Source organism: Xiphias gladius, chromosome 7 (assembly GCF_016859285.1).
Source record: "Xiphias gladius isolate SHS-SW01 ecotype Sanya breed wild chromosome 7, ASM1685928v1, whole genome shotgun sequence".
In the NCBI taxonomy this organism is placed as follows: domain Eukaryota; kingdom Metazoa; phylum Chordata; class Actinopteri; order Istiophoriformes; family Xiphiidae; genus Xiphias; species Xiphias gladius.
This window is the reverse complement of record NC_053406.1, coordinates 2,524,719-2,551,605: the sequence shown is the minus strand read 5'-3', so window position 1 is coordinate 2,551,605 and position 26,887 is coordinate 2,524,719. Positions and strand designations below refer to the sequence as shown.

Here is a 26,887-nt window from a genome sequence, read left to right as displayed (position 1 = left end):
AAAATTCTATGTTCTCCTGAAGATCCTAATTTCTGTTCATCTGTCCCTGTGTATTCTCAACGTTCTTCCTCTCCTAGCTTCCCTCCACATCCTCCTCCTCCTGCTCTCATCTCATCAATCCCAGCCCATGACAGCAGATCAGCCAACATGGCATTCTCATCTCGCTTTTCCTTCTGGGAGCAAAAGGGAAGTCTCATATGGACATTTCTAAAGCACTCTCACACTGCATGGTTTTTTACACTGGATCTTAACATGTGTGGCCTTTGCGTGTATCGCACTAAGAATTTGATGCCTTTCATTCTCATGTATATATATTAAAAGTAGTTACCAGGGGTGGAAATAGTACTGGAAAATTGTACTCAGGTAAAAGTACTGTTACTAAGTAAGGTAGGAGGGTAAAGAAAAATTTATATGGAGATAATAATAAGAATAATAATACTAATAATAATAATAATGATAACAATATTGATAGAACTGTTAAATTAAAGAACACCTTCTGGCTACAAAACAAAGTGTATTAAAATATCAATGCATATGCTGTCAGAACTGCAGCAAGCCCTTATGTCCAAACTAACTATAAATTCCGTCTCCACAAAGAGGAAATTTGCAGCCTGTGCATACAACTGATTATCAATTACAAATATAAAACCGCCTTGCTATAGCCTTACTAGAATGAACCAGAAATTACAAAAAATTCAAAAATTAAACTCAGTAATTAAACACAATTGACCAGTTATAAATAAAAAATATGGACATCACAGTGGGTGTCGTTAGAATTTATGTAGCAATATTAATCTACATAAGTAAAATAGCCTGCCACTTCTTTCAGAATTAACAGCAGAATATGGTATCACTAAGGCAGACAATACATAGATGTATTAACAATACAAGCAGTCACAAACACAAATATTTAAACAAAAAGAAAACCTAACCGTTTTTGCACACACTGTAGAGTTTGACTGTCCCCTTGTTTAAAAAAAACAAACAAAAAAAAAAGAAAAAAAAAAAGGACCCAAAGGTCATCTCTGCAAGCAGCTAATTATGACCCATAGTTAGGCTTTATCGTTAGGCGTCCTCTACTAGCCATAGTAATTGTAACAGGAAAAAAGGAGGACATAAGTTGACATAGTATTCGGAACAAGGTCCAGGTTAAGATGACATTGGGTCGGTTGATGGATGGGTCGACAAAACGCAGGACTTTCACACAGGAGACCGCTGTTCGTTTTCCATGTGAAACTAATAGGTAACATTGTTTTCTTTCATCCATGACCGTTCCACAACCTTAACCGTGTGTTTATTCTTGTAACGATGATGAAGAAGGTCCTCTAACCTTCAGGAAGAGTAAAGTAACAGATTTTTTAAACATATTAAAAAAAGTAATAGTACACAAAAAACAACTTTGTTATAGTTATAAAACTAAATGTAACTCATTACTTCCACCCCTGGTAGTTACCCATTTGCTGTGACTTTGTACCACCAGTGCATTTCCGACGCAGTGAGTGCAACGACTTTTAGTTCCTGAAATAGTAGGAAAGAGTGTTTGCATCTAAAAAACAGATATTTTGTGCTAAAATGATGATTTTTATGCAAAAATGGCTAACAGAAACTTTGCATGTTTTGAGGCTTGCATGGTTGTGTGATGGACAACAGCTTCGTTTAGTGTCTAGGTTTTTATCTAGTTTCCTTTGTTATATCAACACATTTAGATCAAAGAAGAGAACAAGCCAGGCAGCTCAAGTGTAAGTAAATATTAAACTTTATTAGAGTTTTCACTTGGGTACATGTATTTCTGATCCTCAGAGTCATGTTAGAACTGCCTTACTGTGTGTCTGCCAGCGATCAATTTCTGTCTTGTCTTCATCTGGATCTTCTTTTTAGATCAAAGTCCAAATTTATGCAGTATTCTACATACATTTTTAGATAGAACTAATTGACAGTTAGTATTACACACATTATTAATTTAGATCAGACTTGGCAAGACATTGGGCCTCATGCCAAAGCATTTTAATATTCATATCTTAAATGTCTAACTTTTTTTCTGTGAGGTTTTTTTGTGCTAGTTTTTCAACTTGAATTCAGAATATTATTATTGTTATTATTATAATTATTATAACTATATAATTATATACACAAACCTATTATAAATACACAGTTCAACCTGATGAATGCCAGCTGTACATGAGTAGGTGCGTCTTCAGATCATTTGATCCTTAACTCAATGGATGTCCCAAATTTTTATAAAAGGTCACATTTTATGCTTCATTTGTGAACAAATTTCATTGACATAAATGTTACCAAAGGGTTCACACTGTAGACCTTGAAGTCCCCATGTCAGAAATCAGCAGACAAACACATAACGAATTTAGCAGTGTCAGTTGTGGTATTAGGGGACCTGACAAATATGTGCCAATGCAAGTGGTTCTTGCATGAGGCTCCTTGACTCTGATGATAGGAAAACATTTCACTAAAGGATTTTTAAACAGTTAAAATCATCCAGCGAACCAAGCCTCCCAGCCTCTCCAAAAAAGTAAGCACCCAGTCTGGATTAAGACATGTCTGAAGACCCCTTAGCCAGTCATGAAGGGGCGCTGTAATCGTAGAAATTTAAAAATTGCTTGTTCTTGTAAAAATATCTTCTACAATTAGTGGCATTTTTTGTAGTCCTTGATTAAAAGTTGTCTGTCACATTTGGAGCTGTATGCTTGATGTTCTATGATCATAAATGTATCAAACCTGGACAAATGGATCTGTGATGTAAATTGACTCTGTCATGAAATTTGTGATTTCTTGACCAAGCGAGGAATTTGTAAACAGTGGTCATCTGATTTTATGGATAAAGCTGAACGACACTGAATATTTTATTAATAAAGTATAGTGTCTAATACTGCATTAAGGTTAGTAATGTAACAAGTTAATAGACTTGTCTGTTGGGGTTAGGGTTGGTCGTAAAATCTTTTCTCTCACTAGTCTTTAATTATTGTTTGACACAATGACTGCAGACACATTCAGCTCAACATAACATACAAACATTATAATTTTTGTTGGCATAAAGACATGTTGCTTGGATTTTCATTCATTATTCACGTCCTTATACCCCTTCTCTTTTCCTCTCTATGAGTAGTCAGAAAGTGATGGGCTGCCCAACCGGGCCAAGTCAGTGCCAGCTCTAGACCCTGGCAGGGGGTTCTTCCGGGCAAAAAGTCCTCCATCAGTTTCCCCTACGGAGTCAGTAGCCCGGATCAGGAGTCCCTCCCCACCTAAAGTCAGGAAACCTATTAAAGTCCCAGTGTGCCCTGAGCCACCCTCAAAGGTGGGAGAGAAATGTAGGAGCCCTGAAACACCACAAGCTTCTCTAAACCCAAATCCACTTATGAACAGTGAGCGTGAGCAAAATGGCATAATGGGTAAAAGCGTGGTCAATGGTACAGCCACCAGTAATTTCAAACTTGCAGGCACCAGCGCCAAACAGATGGATGCTACAGATGACCATGGTCTGACACGGAGGGAATTAGTAAAGGTGGTTCATTCTGCTGTCCTACCCACAGAAGAGGACGAGACAAAAGGGCCAACACAACCATCAGACAAATCTCAAGAAGCAGCCAAGCCTGCTGATGAACCTGTTATAGCAGTGCCAGCACCAGCTTCAGTGTCTAAGGCCCCCAAGATGTCAGGGTTCACTTTTAAACATGACGTAATCAAAACAGAAGACAAAGATGACATTTCACGAGGATTGACGAACCTCATGGTCAGGGGCAGAATGAGGGAGCCCCGCCCAAGAGTACGCAAAGATGTACGACCAGAAAAAATAGAGTTAGAGAAGAAAAATGAAAAGAAAGGAGAAAAAGTTGAGCAGGAACAAACAAAGGAGGAGTCCAAAGTGGATAAAACTACCCTAAAACCAGAGGAATCCAATTACAAACTCACAAGCTCTGGTCCAGTTATACAGGGGCTCAAATCTCCTGTGGTTGCTGTAAACCCAATCAGCATGGCTTCTACGGGCTCAGCTCCAGCTTCTTCCAAATTAACTCATTCCAGACCTTCATCTCTCCCACCGGTGGTTGGTTTGATCCCAGCTTCCAAGCCCTTACCCTTGTCTCCACCTCCTGGCTTCAGACCTGAACCCAAACCATCTGCTGACACAAAACCCACTCCTACAAATCCTCCTTCTACCACCTCAGTTGCCCAGACATCTTCCCCCCTCTCTCCATCACGTTTCACTCCAGCCCCTAAACCCTATCAACTTGCAACCTCTGTGAGTCCCGATCCTCCCTGTCCCAATCCTGGTCCACTGTCTCCCCCTCCAGGAATCAGTCCCATTCAGCAACCTGCTGTCAGTCAACAAGAGGTATAGTACAGTGTCCACATCTTGCATGTCTGGTCAAGATTTGAGACATTGATATGGAAAGTGCATGGCCATTTGAAATGCATGTTTGACATAGAAGAGCACTGTGCTGTTTGTTTACAGACCCCACATATGTGTGTAACCTCAGTGTGGCAAGGTTCTAGAGTCACTTGATAGCCATTGTAGGCAAGCTGTGGAACATAAAAAGTAACATGAAATAATAATCACCTTTCTTTAGAACTGGATAACTGTGAATATTTTTTCTTTTGAGCCACCTGTGGCAGGACCAAAGGTTCAATGAGTGTTGTGTGTTGAAAGTTGATACTCAATGCCCAGTGGTTAGAGGGAAATAGACAGTGTAGCCAATGCTATGCATTAGTCTGGTGAGTTAAAGGTCAGTAATCAATGAAATAAAGCAAAAATTTAGGATTGGGTCAGATTGAGGTCTCAAACTTTGCAGTACCTATTGACTTTGCCTGAGTCAGGTCATAAAGATCCAGGATTGGGTATCAGGTTTGGGCAAGATAAGACAACCAGACTGCCATGGAATGTGGTATAAATATTGGTGGTTCGCAGAGGATGTTTTCTTAATGGTTTTGGTATTTTGTGTATTAGTAACCTTAGGACAAACTACTTAAAAGATAAAACTGTATGTTATATGTTGTGTCTGAAACATTCTGTACTTGGGGCTTTAAACTTTTTGTCCTGTTCTTTTGGTCTTTTGATTTTGCCAGACAGACACAAAGCAAGTTTATTGTTTATTTGTGAGAGACTACAAAGGTTTTTGTGGTTTCAAAGCACAACACTTGAACAGGCACATAGCATTACTCTCCAAGCACTTCACAGATGGCAGACATGGTTACAAAAAAGTTGAGCAACTAGACCTCACTGGGTATTAGTTTACTCAGAGAATCCACTGTTAGATTATCAAAGCTTACCATTTAATGTATTGTAATTTAGAGGAGGGATGTAGTAGATTGCAGATCCACAAAAAATGTCATTTTTATTTGCAGGAAAGATATTAACTTATTAGTAAAATCTGTCTGATAAATTCAACCTCTATGTTTCATTTACAGGCATTATAATATGTGAGTGGCATTAGCATTGGGGTTTTGGCCCGCTGGTGGAAGGGCCTAAGAATGGCAATCTATGCCCGTTGTTTTGTTGTACATTGATTTAAGTAATGGAAATTTAAGCTAACTCAGTGTATTTTTCCGCTTGCTTGGGTTGATTCTTTGCAACTTGTGTCTTGTAAATTTTTTTCTCTTAAACAGAGAATTGTATTATTAAGGGTATGGAATTCATAGATTTTTCTATGTGCGTGCTGTTTGAAGCACCTTCCTGCATTTTCTCCTTAACATGGTCTTTTCAAATCAGTTTCCCCAGTAATCCAAACTGCTACTGTTATGTTGATGACAGAAGTGTGTGTGTGCAGACTGAGTTCCCTGTGAGAAACATATGTTAAGACAGTTGTGGCTAACAGGGTCTTTGATTTGTAAGAGGAATAAGTAACATACTCATATGTTTGATACCTTTTTGTTTGTGTCTAGTCATAGGCTTTGCTTCATCTGTATCAGTGGGCTTAGTGTCAATATGTTGCTTGATGCTTGACCCGTAGGAGGCACCCCTCAGTCCCACCGAGGAGGCTCAGAGACGCCTGATGAGGATCTTCAGTGCCCCCGTAAATCACCCTGCTGTACATCTGCATTCTCTTGGTTTTATGTGTTTCTTTGCCTGTTCATGTCACCTCTTGCACCAATTAATCACCATGCCTAACATGCTCATTGTTTATTGGTGTTTACATACAGACACACACAGCAAAGGAAAGTGTTTCCAGGGTTTCTGTTGCCCTCCTGACTGTGCCCCAACAGTTGGTCTCTCAGTTGTGACTCATGACTGAGTGAAATGTTATCCCCTCTGCTGGAGGTGGCACCAAAGCTCTAACCCTTATTTCTGTAGCTCTGATTCACTGGGTTACCTCACCGAGAAGTTGGAGGTGTGCAGCCTGTCTCCTGCAGCTCTCATCTAACAGCTCAGTGTGGCTACACCTTGTTCCATTACTCCCTGCAATATTTCAAAATGATTCGCTGTCCAAAAATGTTCAAAGTGCCCTTTGTCTTGTTTTGTAGAAGCATTTTTGATGAACGACAGCGGTAAGTGCTAATCTCACTGACAAATGTCGCCACAGACACCCGGTTCGTAATACTTCAAATATATAAATATTGCAATACTTTCATCAGTACACCAGGGGCTCAATCACCATTGTGTGACTGCCACTGTAATATTGAGAATCTGCTGACACTGAATTTGATCAGATACTTACTATTTACTTAAATGTTGATTAAATATACAGTATATCTGACACATTAGAATAACAGCTGTAGCCTACTAAATCTGACACACCCCTATTTTCAGAGGCTACCCGATCCAAATACTGAAGGTCCTGATTCAAATCTATTCACGTTAAGCCTAAATTATTAATATGACATGAATGAAAGCTAAAATGAAAAATGTGACTCCTCGAATTCGCCTTGCGTGATCAGCTTTTGTTTTACTAGAGAGGAGAGATATCAGCTGAGTGCGGACATCAGCTGCAAGCAAACACACAATCCTGACATCAGTGAAGTTATTTGGGCTTGCCATCAAGTTACTCATGCAATTAACATTAATTAGTGAGATGTGATATGATCTGCAGCAGGTGACTTTTGTGATTTTAACCAGTGAAGTCAACATTCTGCGCTGGGTAACGATGACAAGCTGCTATCTGAATGTTTTTATAGACTGAGAAGAGTGAAAGGAGGGAGGGAAACCAGTCGGTGGCGTGAATCAGAGCTGTATCAAATTCAGAACTATGTTGTTTCTATTTGCAACTAAACACTGTCCTACAGATGCTGACTTGATCCAAAATTAAAATCTGACAGTGTGTGAGAGTGACTGATTTAAACCGAATATATTTACAGGTTTCATAATGTGTAATCTTTAGTTTCAGTTCGATGTTAGTAGAGCATGCAACTAAATTTTAATCTCTGTAATTGTAGTTTACTTCTCATTATTTTTTTATGCCCAGAGGGCATCAAAGAAGCCCTTCCTAACACAACTGTTTATCTCTTGTATGGATATTTAAACTGTCAGTAATAATAGAAAATGTTCATGACTTTTACCTCCAGAACACTGGACAAACCTTTTTTGACTTTGAAACTTTGTGGTCCAATGGCTGGCCTGAACTGAAAACAAAATAAATTAGATAGGCCTATAAAATTCTGACTGGGGTACAAGCCCTATGTGTAACATCCCTTTTTGTCACAACATAACAACCTCCACCAGCCAAACTGATTTCCACAGTTCTGCTGATTGATAAACTGTAGCTTGGTACTTATCAATTTAGTTATGATTTATGCTCTTCAGTTTACAGAACTCCACTCTGGCTCTGTTCTTTGCTTTATATCACATTCCGTTTCAAGTTAAATTTTAGAAATGTGTGTCACTCAACCCCATTGTTACTTATTTCATAGCCATTTCATTTTTTCCATTACTCTGTCAAGTGTCCATGCTCCCTTTTTTCTTTTTATGCACTACATTTTCTTCATTCAAAGTTCCATGCTGACCTTGTCTTCTTCCTTCTCCTGTTCTCCCTTCCCTTCATTCTCTTCCCTTCTCTGAATACTTTACTTCCACCTCATTTGCTGGCTGTCGTTGTCTCTCTTTGGCTGTTTTGTGGCTAAGCTGGAGCCAGAAGGCACTGTTTCGTCTTCTGAACAAGCCCCGGCCCCTACAGCCCCGCTGTCCCAGGGCTCCCTCCAGGTACAGCAGCCCTCATGCCTTCCTCTTGCCCCCCTGGCTGGATTTGTACTTGTGTGGCTTGATGGAGTTTAAGTCGCGGAGTCCTTCTAACCTTCCCTCATTTTCCCCATTTTCCCTGTCTGTAGTATTTCCATCTGTATTAGGCTGCCACCAATACAAAAAAAACTGACAGCTTATAAAATTTAATCCAGTCAGTGTCTATCTGATATAACGGATAAAATATTTTTTAGCATTAATCAAACCCTTAACATGAATTGATTCCAGAACCATTATTTGACTAATCAGATTTCACTTGAAATTTTTATGATGTTTTATTGTTAGCCTTACTTTAATTATAATCCTTGTTGATGGTGGTAGAAAGTTTTGTCTCATGGCCTAAATAATTTTGAAGACCTTTTGTCAAGTTGCAATGGATGAAACTACGAAGAAACATTTTCATTTAATTTCAAATTTTTCATTATTCAGCACAAAAGGAATCATGTTTTAAAAAATGGTCTGAAAGTAACCACTGGCAACCATTCGGGAGTGTTGATACTAGTGTAATTCCTGTTAATCCAGTACAGAGATGAGTGTAGGACATGTTTAGACTGGTTTAGGCAGGGGGAAAAGTATCACCTCACCTCACATCATCAGCGAAAGGAAAAAAAAAACTTCCTGTAATTCTTTCATTTGAATATTGTAACCTAATATGCCAAAAAAGAACAGCAAAACCCATACATTGTGGTTTAAGAGCAGTTTTTTGACCTAAGTCTACTGGGTGGAGTGACTGCAAAACAAAGCAACTCCTACCTGACTCAAGAATGCATTGGTGATAACCTTGGTTACAATATCTAAATAAGATACCTTTAGAGTTATTAGAAGGTGTATTTATTTCACTTTCAGCAGAGTTAGACTAGCAGTTTCACCATATGCTTCAAGTCTTTGTGCTCAATTAGCCTGAAAATTTCCTGAACTGATGTTTGTACTGTAAACATATAGCTTAAATTGACAGTTCTTTACTCATCTGATGGTGGGTTTTACAGAAAACCCAAACCCCACACAAAGCCTACTTTCAGTCAACAGTCAGATGTTTTTGTCTTCTGATACTTTTAAAAGTGTGAATTATTCAAAAGCTCAATGGCAGATCATTCCTTGTTTTGTCTTCAACATGAGCTGCAATTTGTAACACAATGGCATGACGTTAATGCCTCTTTTCATGACACATCAGTCTGATAGAAGTAACCTGCATGGGCTTTGCATCTTTTGTATTGAAGACTGATGTGGTGAGGGAGTGATACACCATGATACATTCATGTGTGGTGATGTTTGTGAAGTAGAATTTTAAGAGTGTTATATGGATATTTATTACCTTCAGCTGCTCCCAGGCCACCGTTTTGTGACATGATGAATTTTTGTAGTTTGTTAAAGATGCATTCATTTTATTCTGTCATTCTGTAAACACTTCACCAGTGAACATATGAATCTTTTAAACCAGATCTAGCACAAATCCAATAAGTGGATCATAACAGGTGACCTCATATATGATCATTCCTGTAGAGTAAGCTGGATTTCTCTCTCAAGTGTGCTGGATAAGTATGACAAGCTATACTTGTAATGCAATTACACAGTCTAGAGTAATGCAGATGATACTTCCATTTATCTGCTTGCTCATCTATTTTATCTTATCTATTTTTCTGTATGTGTGTCTGTATAACATGTTACTCATATATAACTGTGACCTTTGACCTCCTCGTGCTGGCCAAATCACAAGGGATCAGTGGAAGAGGATCCTGTGGCCCTTCTTCAGGCATCTCATACTGCGGCTAAGCAATCCCAGGTCTGGCCTCACTGTGCCTGAGTGTAATTCACCACCAGCTCGTCCCGTATTCACCCTGCACTGTGGAGTGTTGTGTTGTGTTGTGCGCTCTTCCTTTCCTTGTTAATTTCAGTGTGTTTTGTTTACTTTCCCATTTAAAATTATTTGAAATTTAAATATTCATCAATAGTTATGACTTAATTAGTTCTTTGGGTTAACATCCAAAAATATCTTAATTTCTTTCTTATTTTCTTAATTTTAACGTGTTTTTATTATTTTACTTTTATTGTTTATTCCAGTTTTATTGTGTTCCTTTTGGTCACCCGGGTTGCTCTTAAACATCTTTCACACATCCCTAAAGCTTGTTATATTGATGTGTTTCTGGTTTGAAGTTTCTCACACAAACACATACTGTACACTCACAGTCTCACACACCACTCTGAAGGAGCATGCAGTGCTCGGTGGACTGTGAGACTTTTGAGTCCACTGTCATCCACTGCATGGTCATCATCTTGACAAGCTTTCCCTTCATAACTTTTCAGCATGTGCTGGTATTAAACTGGTAATATTGGTGGTTTCAGAAAGACCCAGTGTGACTATGAGTTGTCCAGTCATCTGATTTGACAATAATCCTCGTCCCTTCTGACCAGTAATTTTTCTCTTTGTCCTTCTGTCCACCAGGTGAAGACAGAGGAGCAGATTGCAGCGGAGCAAGCCTGGTATGGATCAGAGAAAGTCTGGCTAGTCCACAAAGATGGCTTCTCCCTGGGTGAGTTGTGATTTCTTTATTTTTTTTATTTTTTATTTTTTTTAACATGTATTGTGCCATCTCCATCTTCATGATTCTACTGTAGGAAATTTTGTACGCTGTTATGGGCAATTTTGCTCTCCCTGTTTTAAAATTTGGTGGCCTTCCAAATAACAGAAATATAAAATTGGAACAGAGTGGAGGAATGTCAGCATTACACATATTCTGCTGTTGAAATTTGCCTTACTATTTGAAATGAAATGTTCACCCGGTAATACTGGGATTCAGTTTCCCTCTCACTTCGTTGCTGGATTTAAACATACTGTATTCACTTTTCTTTTTAGTGCATCATAACATAAGTCAGTCAGGGGGTACTGTACTGTACTGTAAGGCTCCTGCACGTAACTTCCCTAAACATAACAAATTTGTCTTCTTCACATTTTCATCTTGTGTACAGATTAAGCAAAAGATATACAACATTTAAAATATTTGGGCTTTAGAGGTGTTGATAGACATATGTTTAAACTTTGAACACAGCCAGGCTAGCTGTTTCCTCCTGCTTACAATCTTTATGCTGTGAGTTCAATTGTTTTTTGGCAATATCCACAATAAAGAGAAGACAGGTCTAATTTATCGTTTCCTATATTACATATTCATATATGTCGAACATTTCATAGTACCAGCAATCTAGGAACATTTTTCATCGTGCTAGACCTAAGTGGAATATTGGGTGGTAAAAAGTTATCAGGTCTAATGTGTTTTCTGTCAGTGGAAGGGAAAAGGTTATGGTGACTCTTCTGACTGTGAGTGTTATTACAAGCTCTGGCTTCACTGATATAGTGGTCTGCAGCTTCAAAGTCTTAAAAAATGAAAATCATAAACTTCCTGCTTTGGATTTGGCTTTTAATTAGTCGGTGAAGATAAACAGATAAGTATGAGCACTGCCAGCAGGCTAACAGCTGTCGATATTTCCCGTCTTTTTCTCTGCCCAGCCACTGTGGTGAAGACAGAGGCTGGCTCCCTGCCAGAGGGCAAGGTGAAAATCAAACTCGAGCATGATGGGACAGTACTGGATGTGGACGAAGACGACATAGAAAAGGTGAGTGGGAGATGGCTGCAAATGGTTAATGGTAGTGCACCAGTATGAATCTGTTCCAATTCAGCAGTTCATATGCACAATTTGATAAACACTGTTCACCCATACAATTGAATGCTTTTATAGTGTAGCATTTTCTAAATATTTTTTTATTGACATCCGCTTTTCATATTCACTCCTGTGCATTATAAATGATAGAATTTTTATGAATTAATCAGATGTCATCATGTACAGTTTCAGCAGATCAGTATTCCACGGAATGAGCATGTAATTGTTGATGTCTCAAACTTTGTTTTGGTAATTTTATTTTGTCACAGGTACATTCAAGTTTGACATTCATAAATGATCCCTCAGTCAAGCCAAATTTAGATTTCAAAATAAGAAAGAATGAAGGGTAGTTTAGTATTTATTCAGCAGGTACCATGTAAAATTGAAAAGAAATAGAGGCAGAGCTAGCCTGAAGCTAACTGGCATCAGCAGTCCCTGGTCTTTCCGTCAGAGGTCCTCAGACACAGAGAGTCAAGCTGCCACTGATGGCCACAGAGGACGGTGACAGCCGTCAGGAATGATGGGATAAGTGAAGGAGAGGTGGGGTAATTTCGCAGTCAGCAGCTGCCAACTGTTGACATTTGTTTACTCGGCCAGAACTCTTTCCCCAATCAGGTTTTTCTAAAATCTCTGGAAATGTGTTAACTAGAACAAAACAACTTTGTTTTTCATGTCATTGCTAAGATTTTGACTGTAATACTCTAAAACATCACCCAATGGACGAAAAAGTGTCAAAGTCATTTGGCTGATGATGTAATGATGTAATGACTTCCCTGTTCAATGGTCTGTCTAAACATCTGCGGAATCACTAGCAGTACTGACTTTATTGAGGGGAATAAAGGGAAGACAGAGGGTAGGGAGGAGCCCTGTTCACCAATAAGATAAAAGCTACAAGCCTGTAAAAGGCTGTTTTTCTCAGTGGGCAACATATCTGATGACATAAGCACATTAGGGTACTAAAAGAAGACCTTCTTCTTACTGACCTCTCCATTAATTTTAAAGGATAAGTTTGGTTATATTGTATAATTTTCTTACTGTCAACAAATCTCATGTGCAGATCCGAATCAACAATGAATGTATTCCACTAATAACTAATGTATGTGTATCCAAAGCCTGATACACCTTAACTTTTTAACATTTTATATTAAAAACACGAGTGAGCCACACAGTTGCACAGAGGGACATATTCCTTCATTACCATGAACACCCACACTGTAGTTTATTGTGACTGAGTCCCACATACACTGTCCTGCTGCCTCAGATATTCACCAGAGCACCAAATGTGGATTAATCTGCTGCTGAAAATAGTCTTCAACAAATGCATGTTTCTTCCTGTTTGAGTAGAGTTTGATAAAAAAAACTGCAGTGGCCAGCTGTTTTAGGGAAGTAGTGGACCTTCTTTAGAATGAAACTATACATTTTTGAGTTGTTTTTGAAGATTTATCCCTGACTTATGTCTGATGTTTGAAGACTACTTTACTCTGTCTGGGGCTCTGAGGGAGTGAAGAGAGAGTGAAGTGATACTTCATCCCTAATGAAATGTAAGAAGCATTTGTTTGATTTAAGAATTTCGGACTCCTAGGTAATTTGGTGATAAGAAAGAGGAGCGCCGGTTTTATTTGCATCAACCAGAAACCTATGGTCTTGGTAGCTCTCAACATTCCTCCATGCTGATGCCACTTGCTTGACCCTTAAGTGTTTTTTTTCCCGGGGTCATTTTGCAGTGCCACTTGACTGTAGACTAACTCCAGTTCACACTAATAGTCCAGGGATTTCCCCTGATCCATATCTTGGTTCCCCATCTATCTGTTGCTAGTTAAATGCCATCATTGTTATCTCTCTCTCTCTCTCTCTCTCTCTCTCTCTCTATGTGTAGGCCAACCCTCCATCATACGACCGATCGGAGGACCTAGCCTCACTGCTCTATCTGAATGAGTCCAGTGTGATGCACTCACTGAGACAGCGCTATGGAGGCAATCTCATTCACACCTATGCTGGACTGAACATGGTGGTCATCAACCCCCTTAGCACACCCTCCATGTACTCTGAGAAGGTAAGCTTAAGACTGATGATTGGGGCCAGCTGATATTGCTGTTATAGCAGCATACTGTATGTATGCCGATGGTTTTGGAATGGCATGTTCGTCTATCATATTTGGGTGCAGAAGAATTTTTTTTAGAAAATTTGGGTTAAGTGGAACACGGATTTGCAGAGAAGAGCAGATATTGGTAAAAATGGAATACATTTTTGAATGTGTCTTATGATGTTACTAGTAATGAAGCTGTAAGTCATATGTAATTCATACTGATGAAGAGAATTATTACAAGAGAGAAAAGCACTTGATCCATAGCCACAACGTAATGGGGGGGGGGTATTTGTGGGACTTGTTGTTATCATTTTAGGGTGTGTTATGTGATTCTGTTGTCATGTTTTGGTCTGATTAACATTCGAAACAAATCTTAAATTAATAAATAACACATGCAGTCCGTACATTCTTAGCTGAAAATATAAGGCCAGACACTTGAGATTTGCATGCTGAAATCGGACTCCTTGTTTACCTCTTGAGGATTCATCAGAGAAGTTGCTCTCAGCTAATGGAAAACATGAAAATGGTTGGATTAGTTTTAAAAGGACATACTATTATTCAGGCAGTTTTACAGTACTCGGATTTGCCTGCTTTTTGTCAAATTGGAAATGTAATTTGCAATTTCTCAGGTTTCTAGGATGTGTGAGAATTGCTTATTGAATTCTACCTGGCATCAGAAACCTTATGTATATTTAAACATGTCTTAATCATATGCTGGTAATACTTTCAGACCGACTATCATGCTTGATGATTGTCACAAATGTTGGGTAACTGCCAGAAATATTACAGCATGTCCACGCAGAACACAGAACACAGTTGTCCATCTCATGTGCACATGCAGTCCCGTTTTAATCAGTCCAGCTGTCTTATACAGGCTGCCTAACAGCTTACATTTGACTAGCAGTATATGCCCATAAATTCGACCAGAAGCATATTTTTATGCCTCAGTTTTATTTTCCTATATTTTACTTGTGGGCTCTGAGTGCTTCCAAAAACGTGGGTGACCTACAGCTCAATACTGTGGCTGAACGTATCCTGTGTAGAGAAACAGCGAAACGCAGCTGCTGCTGCTCTGTTAACGTGCTGCTCACCATGCGCCCTTTGTGTTGACACAGTGTTTGATTGGCAGCATTATGGTTAAGTCTTACATCGATGGCTAGACATGCTTCATACCACTTACTCTTAATTGAATGCCTCTCTGCTTTTTTTTGTCAATGTCGTTCTTTCGTGCTCTTCCACTTCTTCTTCCTCTCCCTTTCTTCCTCCCCCATCAGGTGATGCACATGTTCAAAGGCTGTCGTCGTGAGGACTCGGCTCCTCATATCTACTCTGTGGCCCAGTCGGCCTACCGCAACCTGCTCACCACCCGGCAGGATCAGTCAATCGTGCTGCTGGGCAAGTCTGGCAGTGGAAAGACCACCAACTGCCAGCACCTGCTCCAGTATCTGGTCTCCATCGCCGGCAGCACCGGCAAAATCTTCTCTGGTGAGTCTGCAGATGGAAAAGGGGGGAGCAGAGTCAACACAAAAATACATGAAGAGCTATTTTTGACTTATAGATTGAAAGAGAGTGAGGCTGTGCCGTCCGTCCACAGATCTCTTACATGTAGTAGTACAGTACTTTCACATGATGCAGGTCACCTGGTAAGACTGAATGGGGATGATGTTGGGGTGTATCACTGCATTTGGAGCTGATGCTTGTGAAATTGTCCTTGAATATAATATGGTCCCCACCTTTCTAAACTTAACTGTCATGAAAAAACATACTATGCGTGGATGGTGTACTGGCATTTAGAATGCGTTCTCAACATGCCTCATGTGTGACCACTTGTGATTGGATCTCACTGCCCTGATCAATATGCAATAAACGCTTACATGATTTGCCGTTTGCAGTTACCAAATGCGTTTGTTGTTTTTAACCGGCGGGATACAGCCTTGAAACCTGTGATATTTTCCGTACCAGACCTCACATCCCTCACACTGTTTTCTGGGGCGTGTTGTGCAGCTTCCTCCTGGGAGCATCTCTGCTCTCCCTCAGCCTCACTATCAGTAGGTTTCTGTCCCGGTCCCTGAAGGGTCTCTTCTTCCCGTTCAGCAGTTCCTCCAGGTCGCAGGTGATTCAGGGCTTGCTGTTGGGGAAAAATCACACTGTCCTGTTGGGGGTGGCGTCGTCCACACAAACGTTTATGTACTCATGGAGAAATTTTGTCCCAATTGGGCTCACAGAGTACATTCCAATCTGTAGCCTCAAAACATCCGTGCGGTGTCTCATCAGCGTCCACCTCCTCACAGTTCTTGTAGTCACAGGCTGCTGCTGGACCATGGGTGTGTATGTTGGAATAAGAAGCACCAGGTTGTGTATGAGTAAGTGTATGCATGTCCCAGGTTTGCATACAGTAAATCCAAAGTTTTCTTTTCTCTGGTGGGGCAGTTAACGGGTTGGTATAAAAGCTTGGCCGTGTGGCAGAAAGAGAAGTATTGATGAAGTCTCCTGAGATGACCATGAAAGCATTTGGGTATTGAGTTTGTAATCTAGCGGTGACGGAGTTGATGATGTCACGTGCTACTTTAGCAGCAGCTGATGGCGGGATGTAAAAAGCAACAACAATGGCACATGTGATCTCCCTTGGCAGAAAATATGGGGGCAGAATCTCAGCTAACAGTTCAATGTCCGGGCTATCAGGTCCGGTCTGTTTTTAACAAGCACTCCTCTCTCCTTCCCCTCCTTTCTTCTTACCCCTCTGTTGTTTTTTTGTTTTTTTTTTGTGTGTGACACAGCTGAGAAGTGGCAGGCGGTCTACACCATCTTGGAAGCTTTTGGCAACAGCTCCACTGCTATGAACACTAATGCCAGCCACTTCTCCCACGTGGTGTCCCTCGACTTCGACCAGGCTGGGCAGGTGGCGTCCGCCTCCATCCAGGTAATGCGCACGCTCACAAAAACACACGCACACACACAGATAGACAAAAACATACTCACACACACACACACACACACCTTTTTCATGCTTTCAGGGTCACTTCGCTTCAGACAAACAATACTTATATCTGTTGCTTAAATTGCAACAGTTTGAATATAAACTCAAACTAACCAAATTCTTTAAGAGACGAAGGTTTGCAAAAATGAAATTGAGACTGACTACGCACTCAAATCCTCTCTCACTACCATTTAATGTTCTGAGTATATACATAACAGAACTTTATGTCCCATGTTGTCTCCTCCTGCTTAGACGATGCTGCTGGAGAAACTGAGGGTGAGCAGACGACCCGAGGGAGAGTCTACATTCAACATCTTTTACTACATGATGGCCGGAGCTGACAGCAGCCTGAGGTGACTCCTCTAACACCTCTTTGTCAACTAAATTACAGCATTTAAAAAGAATTCAAATAATTCAATTTTTTTCAAGTTGTGCTTTTTTTGTGATGTTTGATCACAAAGGGGCGGTTAATTTCAACTTTGTTCCTTGATTTCGTTTTTTTTGATTGGTCTTCAACTCCTGGAAAATTTGTTGAGATGATTGTAGTTCAGACAAAGTTGGACCGGATCTGTTCGAGTCATTCCAGGCCAGTTGGTGTTGACGGTCAGGAGATAAAAATCATACAGTGTGTTGTGGTCAGTGGCTCTGTTTTTTAGCGGATCCAGTCCCTGCCTATTAAGACTATTTTAAACATGTTTGTATGTGGTTTGATTGAACTAAAACATAAAAACCTGTGAAATAGGTAAGATTCCTCAGAGTTCTGTGAGTGAGAATTTTTTGACTGTTCAATTTTCGGTTCAGAGCCACAGCTCATCCCACTTTGATGAAAGCCACTCTTATTTGGCTCTCACTATTGTCTCTCCAGCCCCTTTTTATCCAGATTTATACCCATTCACTATTTCCTATGTAATAAACTCCCGGTAGTTTACTATGATGAGCAGCATGAGATTTTGACTTCTGAATCATTATCGTGCATTACAAATGACAGGTAGTGTCAGGATTAACTTTTTTGTGAGCATTTTTAAAGGCCTACTGCATACATTTCCCATTTCGCACACAAAACGGCAGAGGTTAAAAGCAGTGCACTAAGTAGCAAATAGGGAGGGACAAAGCTGTAGTGTACCTGTACTCCGTTTTGTTGGTTGAATTTATTCAGCTGGTCAATAGAACCCTCTTTTGAGTCTAAAAAATCAGTGTAATCAGTGTAATGAAGCAGTTGATATGGGTCTAGTAGTCTAGCCTTTAGAGGGTTCGGTAATTGTCAAGGTCTTAATTAAGAGATTATGTTTTCATTTGTCTTCATTGAATCTTTGGATACTCTATAATTCAGCATTTTACCAACAACATTGCTGTCCTAGATTTTTGAATATAATGTTAAAAAAATTATTAAATCAGCTCTGAATCAACAGGTTACAAATTAAACACCACCAAAACACATTACTTCTGTCTGCTTATCAAAAGACGCTGTTGGTAAAATTCATGTGACATTGAAAACATCTACAAAAACATCCGTGGGCTTCAGCAGTTCACTGGCACAGAGGAACATACTGATCCAAGTATCTTGCCACTCTTCCAGAACGGAGCTGCACTTTAACCACCTGGCTGAGAACAGTGCCTTTGGGATCATACCACAGCATAAGGTAAGCACAATAGATGGTTTAACTGGTAATGTTCCTGTAAAAACATTTTTAACAGTTGCAACCAAGAAATGTGAGCAGGACATTTTACAGTTGAATGATAAATTTTACTACTCCTTGCTGGATAAATTAAAGAATGGTGTCACTTTCATTTCTGTACTTCAATTTCTTGTTGTCTGTTCGCTGTCATATACACTGATACCAATGTATTTGCAATGAGAAACTGTAATATTGGCCTATATATTGGTTTGACTCTACCATGTATGATATTTATTCAAAAAATGCATACAGTTGTACAGTGGTACATAAGTATTTGGACAGTGACACAATTTTCTTAATTTTGCCTCTGTACACTAGCACAACGAATTTGAAATAAAGCCATCAAGATCTATTGAAGTGTAAATTTTCAGCTTTAATTCAAGAGGTTTAAGAAGACTATCGCATTAACTGTTTAGGAATTACAGCCATTTTTATACAGTCTCTCATTTTCAGAGGCTCAAAAGTAATTGGACAATTGACAATTGATCACTTTTATGGCCGGTGTAGTTTATTCCCTTGTTATTTCATGACAAATTAAGCAGATAAAAGGTCTGGACTGGATTCCAAGTGTTGAGTATGCATCTGGTAGCTGTTCATGGGAACTCTCAATATGCGGTCCACAGAGGTGTCGATGCAAATGAAGGAGGCCGTCGTTAGGCTAAAAAAAACAAAACAACCCTATCAGACAGATAGCAGATACTTTAGCAGTGGCCAAATCAACAATGTGGTACAGTCTTAGAAAGAAGGAATGAACTGGCGAGCTCAGCAACACCAAAAGGCCTGGAAGACCACAGATGATTGCAGAATTCTTTCCTGGGTGAAGAAAAACCTTTCACAACATCTAGAAAAGTCAAGAATACTCCAGGAGGTAGCTGTATATTTGTCAAACTCTACAATCAAGAGACGCCTTCAGGAATCTAAATATAGATGGTTTACAACAAGGGGCAAACCACTGATAACACTCAAGAACAGAATGGCCAGATTAGACTTTGCCAGAAAACATCTAAAAAAGCCTGCCCAGGTTTGGAACAAGATTCTCTGGACACATGAAACCAAGATTAACTTTTACCAGAATGATGAGAAGAGAAGAGTACGGAGAAGGAAAGGACGGCTCATGATCCAAAGACACCACATCATCTGTCAAACATGGTGGAGGCAATGTTATATCATGGGCATGTATGGCTGCTAATGGAACTGGGTCACTGGAGTTTATTGATGATGTGACTCCAGATACCAGTAGCAGGATGAATTTTGAAGTGTATAGGGCTATACCATCTGCTCAGATTCAACCAAATGCTGCAAATCTGAAAAAAAAAAAACTAGAACGGTGCTTCACATTACAGACTGATAATGATCCATAGAAAAAAGGTTATGGCGAAAGCAACCCAAAGGCTTCTCAAGTCAAAGAAATGGAATATTCTTCAATGGCCAATTCAGTCATCTAAAGTATCAAAAATAATCCTCATATTTATAATTATGTTAGTCTGTCCAATTACTTTTGAGCCTCTGAAAATGAGCAACTATGTATAAAAATGGTCGTAATTTCCTAAACCGTTAATGCATTTATTTGTGTTAAACCCCTTGAATTAAAGCTGAAAATCTACACTTTAATCACATCGTGATGGCTTCGTTTCAAATCGATAGTGGTGGTGTACAGAGGCAAAATAATGAAAATTGTGTCATTGTTGAAATACTTACGAACCTAACTGTATATGGTAGTAGCTGTTTGCTGCTGCAACCATTTACCTTCCCCTTGGAAACCAGTAAGGTTTGATCTGATCTTATTTTCTCCAGCCCGAGGACAAGCAGCGAGCCTCACAACAGTTCACGAAGCTGCAGGCAGCCATGAAAGTGCTGGGCATCTCTGGTGAAGAGCAGAAGGCCCTTTGGCTCATCTTAGGGGCCATTTACCATTTGGGGGCTGCAGGAGCCACTAAAGGTAGGAACTCCCAACTCATAGCAAATATATCAAATCTTGAGTACATGACATCTCTGAAGATTGTCTCATTGCTTATACCGTACTGGTAGGTACAGGGTGAGAACATAGACATCGAAACTGTGCATGTGTACAAAACTTTATGCTTTTTGTGCTCCAAAGGAGCACTGTGCCTCTTACAGAGGTGTTGAGACATTTTAGAGTGTAAGAGGTCAAACCAGAAAAAAGCACAATGAGATGGGGCCAAACATACCCAGAAAAGAACGCAAAAATTGTTATACAAAAATATTGAAAATTGTATATTAACTAAAGAAATGCATGTCTTTACAAAATACACTTATCTTTCTCTAAAATGTATCCCAGAAGCAGTGGCACACTTCACCTCCTGTTTTCCGATCCTGAATTGGTCCATGCCTTAAAAGTGCAGATAGATGTCACTCACTGTATCACATCCCCTCTCGTTAAATGACCCAGTGTGGTGTTTTTTATGGAAAGGAAATGCAGAGGAGAAACCAAATGCAATGTAAAGTCAATTTACTCTCATGCTGCAAGGATTTGTAATTAAATTAACACTTAAACGATATCGGACATTAGTGCTCACTTCACCATTCATTAGGCATGTCAAGAAAAATGTTGGTCTCTTGCTTTGAGCAGACAAGGCAGGCAAGCAGTTACTAGGTATGATGCAGGTCTGGTTGCTTTTTAGCCACGTTTTAAGATTAGATGTAAAGGAATGTTGAGAGTCACTATGTTGTATATCTAATGGAAGGATGTTCCAGAACTAGGAAGCTTTTATTGTGAAGGCTGTACAGTTCAGTACAGAATGCAGGGGGAGACACAATAATATGAACACCTGTAAAATATAATGTCATCCAATTTAATAACCATGCAATAAATATTACTTTTTATTAAGATTCTAATGTTTAGTTTTTGTTGTGACTGTCCCAGAAAGGCTTTTGACTTGTTGCCGTAACATTCTACTCTTAGATTGTAATTTCAACTGAATGCTATATCAGCTATGTTTTGTAGGAAGGCATAACTTACTTAGTCTCCCTTTTTTATTTTTATATCACTGTCCCTGAGCCTTCGGTTTATCCATTTTTCCCAGTAAATTGTTTCTCTGTCCTGCCATCCATGTATTCATGTCCTTTACTTAACATTAATGACAACATACCTCTGCCCAAATTACCATAAACAGCAAAGATTTAAATACAAATACATTTCATACAGGTAAAAAAAAATTTGACTGGAGTTGACTTTCTCCTAACTGCCACTAGGTGTCAGGCTTGACTTTTAAATGCACATACTCCCAGCAGGCATGCTGACTTCAACGACACCTAGGACTAGGACAATTAGATGCTGTTTAAACTGATTGAGTTTTCAGTTTGTTTTGTGGAGAATGATAGTCAACTTAAAGGGTCAAATTGCAGAAAATGTTTCTGACTCCAGTATTATCTAACCATGCAGATAGTTTTGGTTGTATTTGTCCAGGTTATGAGATATCTGTCAGATTTCTGAGCAGTCTCATTCAGCTACAAGAGCATGAGTGAGCTGAGAGCAAACTGATGTTTCTGCCTGGCTTTCTGTCAGTGTTCCAGTTCTTCCCAGAGGTGGTGGAGGGGTTGAGGTCGGGGCTCAGTGCAGGTCAATCGAGTTTTACCATATCAAACTGGGAAGTGAATTTTTATGGACCTTACTTTGTGCAAAGGGGCATTGTCATTTTGAAACGGGAAAAGGCCTTAAAAGTGTCACAAAGTAGGAATCACATTATTGTCTAAGTGTTATTGTATGATGATGACCAAACCAAGAAAAACAGACCCAAACCAAAAGTACGCAGAAGTATGTGAACAGGGCTGTCTGTATACTTCAGGCTGTATAGTGTATCTGCATGGCTAGATTCCACTGGAGGTAGCTGAGAAAGTTCATTTCTCATTGGGGTAAAACATTCCTTAGGGATTCTTGTTGCTTTTGCTGGTTTGAAAACTGTAACGGTGATGCGGTCAGTGAAGGTCCTGTGAAGTCAAGCAACGCTTACATACTGTATATAGACCTGTATATACACTATTTTTCAATCCTAGCACCGTCTAGTACATGACTGTTCAATCCTAGTACATGACTTTGGCCAGTATATGCCTGTACTAGATTTTTGAGATTTGACACAAAAAAAATACAGAAATAACAACAGAATTTTTTTTTTTTTTTTTTTTTTTTTTTCTCAAACCTGTTTCATTTTTGAGCTTGAAAGTTCATTCTTGACAGTGGAAATAGCAGTCGACATATCAATCTCAGCTGGTCCACTTAATTGCTCGTTCTGGAGCTCAGGAAATTGTTCAGATGAGGTGGTAAGCCACCCAGATCCTGATGCATCTTGTCACACAGTCACTTCAGTTAGTAAATGGTGGCCTAAACTAACCACACTACAAACAATGGCTTTTACTCTGTGAAGGAGCGTGTTTGCCTTTCCCCCCTTAAGGTTAATATTATATTTTCTAAACATGTATTCATTTTAGTAGTTGAGGTGGTGGTTTAAGGCGAGGTGGCCCACCTCTGCTATAAAATACTGCAACAAACCACAACATGAAACTGGGTTCAGGGACGGAGAAAGGTAGTGGACAAACACACAATTACTTTTTGCATAGTTTTGTTGAATAATATTATTCGGGTTTTATAAGCTCTCCAATTTGAAGAATCAGAACCCCTTGTCTTATATTAGACACATATGTAGTTTTTGTACCCCTGTGTCAACATGATAAAAGTCTAAGGACAAAAATATCTTGTAGCTTTAACAGTACAACAGATTTTGAAACTCTTGAGTCTGCACTGGCTGTTACTTTACTTAGAGGACATTCTTTCAGTTGAGTTAATTGTCTTTTCCAGAAACCCCCCCTAAAGGATTCCTGCCAGTCCACAGAGTATCATTTTCCATCCACTAATATAAAACAGGGGCTTGTGGTTCCAACACTGACATGAATAACCTCTCAGCTTACGCTTTCAAAGCATGATGGTGGGTTGTCAGTGTTGTTTATTACTAATGTTTATGTTTTGCTTGTATTGATGAATCCATGAACTGTGTTATCTCTAACTCCCTCTCTTTACTTGCATGTTTGCATGCTGTGCCCTATCAAACACAGACGGAGATGAAGGTAATGGAAAAAAAAACACACACAAGTTGTTGACTGTTTTTCACTTAAAAACTTTATTTCAGAGCCTCTCTTGTTTGTATTTTCTGTCTTAATGCCTTTATCATTTCTTCCAGGACTTAAGTCATTCACGTTTTTATTGTTTTTGCTTCTCCTTCCCTTCCTCTCTTTGCCTCCTCTCTTGTGTTTTCATCTTTGCCTCAAGACAATTCTCTTTGTCTCCCCCTTTTTTGTTTTGTGAGAAGAAAATCATGGGGATCAGAACTTTACTGTCCCTTTAAACACCCCTCTCTGATGCCTCTGCATGTTGCCCACATTCAGCCCCCGAGCTGCTGTCACGCTACGACACGTTCTCAAAAGCAAAGTAAATCTTGTTCATTTTCACTTCTTTAGTTAGTGTTTTGACTTTCTACCACAGAACTTGTCGTTCCCAGCTTACCCCATGTACCCCCATGAAGTTAATGCTTGGCATGGGCTCCTGTCGATTCTCTGGCTCTGTGTCTCAGCTCCTTGATTGGCTGGCTGTACAGGCTGTCATTTTGCCATGGTTCAGTCTAACACATGGGCTTTGAATAGCCTCCAGACCAAATGGATGGGCACTCCTCATACAGACATTCATGAAAACACAGACTGAGTGTCAGGATATGATCAACAGTGATTGGCAGCCTCAAGCCAACTCCCCGCGTGCAGGTGTATGTATTAAAACAAGGGTTTTCTTCTTTCCATCTTAAGAAAAAAAAAAGTCCTTCGACATGAAATTGCAAAAAACATGATGTCAAGCGCTGTCAAGATCATGCCAAACCAACATGCAGCAATATATCCCTATCCCTAAGCCATTTTGGCCAATCAGAAGCCTGAAAAAAAGTTATTTGCGGTTCTGGTAGGCTAACGACAGTGATGTCATAAGCCAAAAACTCTGAAAGTGAAGTTTCTGAACGCAGTTTGCGTGTGGACAAAAGGCCAATACACTTAGAAAAAGCTACATTTTAAAAAATACTCCAGTACGTGTTGAAAAAGTGTAAATCTGAGTTTTTGGTTTTGTTTTCAATCTGCTTTCCAACACATATCTTACAAAACACCCGTTTAGCTATATAGGTGTTCGGTTACCTTTATTAACATTTGGGCTCAGGATTAAAGTAGAACTGGACAATGTAACATTAGTAAGTTCCATGCTTACTGTTAAAGTGAATAACAATTACTTCCTGAAATAAAGGGTGTGTGTTGATAAACAGTGCCAGATGTTCTCCTTAGATATTAACACTTAGACAAGATAACTGCTAAACAACATTATTTCTTAGTTTTCACATCTCAGAAGTAGGGTTAAATTGATATGTATTTATCTTAGTCCATTTGACGTCCAATAGCAATTTCAGAATGGGATCATTAATATTATGACTTTGTGAATATAAATTCATGATAAGTCCACTGTCCAGTTAGAGGGAAGGGTCACTGAAAATCAATACAAAGTTGTTCTCAGCAATGACCTTTATCCTATGATGATCAGGAGAGTTTTGGCCAACGTGTTAGACAGCTATCTCCACCATCATCACCAAAACACCAAATGAAGGAATATCTTTTGGAAAAATGGTCTTCCATCCAACCAGTAGAGTCCCAGAGACTTGTACAAACAATGCCAAGGTGCATTGAGACTGCTCTGGCGGCATGTGATGACCCAACACCTTACTTAAACACTCTATTTTGGCTTTTCCTTATTCACCCGTCTGTACATTTATTTATTTATTTTTTTTAAATCAAAGTTATATATAAGGGGTGAGATATCCAGTGGAAAAGCCTCAGTCATTACTTTTCAGAATTATAACCCACAACATGTACAAACGTTTAGATCTTTCCAGCCTGTCTAGGGAGAAATAGTCAAGATGGAAAGTGACTGAGACAAGATTGTGAGTAAAAGTGATGGGATTGAGACATGGTGGAACTGGCAATGACAAAAATTCCAACAACGCTCCATCTTGCACCCAATGATAAAACTCAGTATCATCTTTCAGCAAACTTTCTCTATCTGGTAAAAAAAACACATTTTTCAAAATCTAGTCAAATGGAGTTCAGGGCAAGATGGTCAGTGGTGGTGTTGGAATTTTTTCTTGTCTAGTGCCACTTTCAAGGGGTGTATTCACATTCATGTACAGCATGGCTTAAGTGGCTAAAGTTAAAAGAAATAGACGCATTTGAAAAGGAGTCATTTCATCCAGCACTAATTCTGGACTGAAATAAAGATGCCATTGGAATCCCCATATAGGAGTCATTTTTCACAGCAGTGTGAGCATCAAATCCATGGTCATTTCCTGTCAGTCAGTCATTTGTGTTGCACTCCTCTATACATGGATGCCATCTAATGACATCATGATTTACAACACAAACACAGAAAATCAGGCCTGTTGTTTGAACAGTTAGAGAAAGAACTACACTTGGCGAGTACTTTATTAGGAACACCATATTAATACTGGGTAGGGCCTCCCTTTGTCTCTCAAAAGCCTCAGTTCTTCATGGCATAGATTCCACAAGATGCTGGAAACATTCCTTTGAGATTCTGGTCCATGTTGACATGACTGTATCATGTCATTTCTGCAGATTTGTCAGCTGCACATTCACAATCTCCTGTTCTACCACATCCCAAAGATGTTCTGTTGGCTTCAGATCTGGTGACTGGGGAGGCCACTGAAGTCCACTGAACTCACTGTGATGTTCATGAAACCAGTTTGAGACAACCTCTGCTTTGTGACATGGTGCATTATCCTGCTGGAAATAGCCATTAGAAGATGGTAAATTGTGCCCATAAAGGGATGCACATGTCATCAACAATACTCAGATAAACTGTGGCATTCAGAGCATGATTGACTGTTATTAAGGGGCCCAAGTTTTGCCAAGAAAACATTCCCCAGACCATTATACCAACACCACCAGCCTGGACTGTTGACACAAGGCAGCTTAGGTCCACGGATTCATGCTGCTGACGCCAAATTCTGACCCTACCCTACCCCTGGAGAAATCCAGATTCATCAGATCATGCAATGTTTTTCTACTCTTCAACTGTCCAGTTTTGGTGAGCCTTTGCCCACTGCAGCCTTAGATTTCTGTTAATGGCTGACAGTAGTGGAACCCAGCATGGTCTTCTGCTATTGTAGTCTCAAGGTTTGACGTGTGTTATCTGGGTTACCATAGCCTTTCTTTCGGCTCCAACCAGTCTGGCCATCCTCCTTTGACCTCTCTCATCAACAGTGTGT

At 39.6% G+C, this 26,887-nt stretch overlaps 1 protein-coding gene across 11 annotated transcripts in view; it reads left to right on the top strand.

Moving 5' to 3' along the window:
• Positions 1-26,887, top strand: part of myo18ab (myosin XVIIIAb) — a 171,247-nt gene that overhangs the window by 43,349 nt on the left and 101,011 nt on the right. For 5 of the 11 annotated variants that reach the window (XM_040130483.1, XM_040130476.1, XM_040130479.1 and 2 more), the window contains exons 2-16: positions 78-186; positions 1,707-1,739; positions 3,122-4,345; positions 5,961-6,023; positions 8,066-8,143; positions 9,894-9,959; positions 10,620-10,707; positions 11,679-11,785; positions 13,707-13,883; positions 15,191-15,401; positions 16,694-16,836; positions 17,146-17,246; positions 18,470-18,533; positions 20,364-20,508; positions 23,637-23,648. In XM_040130483.1, coding sequence (XP_039986417.1) covers positions 148-186; positions 1,707-1,739; positions 3,122-4,345; positions 5,961-6,023; positions 8,066-8,143; positions 9,894-9,959; positions 10,620-10,707; positions 11,679-11,785; positions 13,707-13,883; positions 15,191-15,401; positions 16,694-16,836; positions 17,146-17,246; positions 18,470-18,533; positions 20,364-20,508; positions 23,637-23,648 — 2,551 coding nt within the window. In that variant the 5' untranslated portion in view covers positions 78-147. The remainder of the gene's footprint in view (positions 1-77; positions 187-1,706; positions 1,740-3,121; positions 4,346-5,960; positions 6,024-8,065; positions 8,144-9,893; positions 9,960-10,619; positions 10,708-11,678; positions 11,786-13,706; positions 13,884-15,190; positions 15,402-16,693; positions 16,837-17,145; positions 17,247-18,469; positions 18,534-20,363; positions 20,509-23,636; positions 23,649-26,887) is intronic. The other 6 variants (XM_040130486.1, XM_040130481.1, XM_040130484.1 and 3 more) reach the window with 4 other exon arrangements.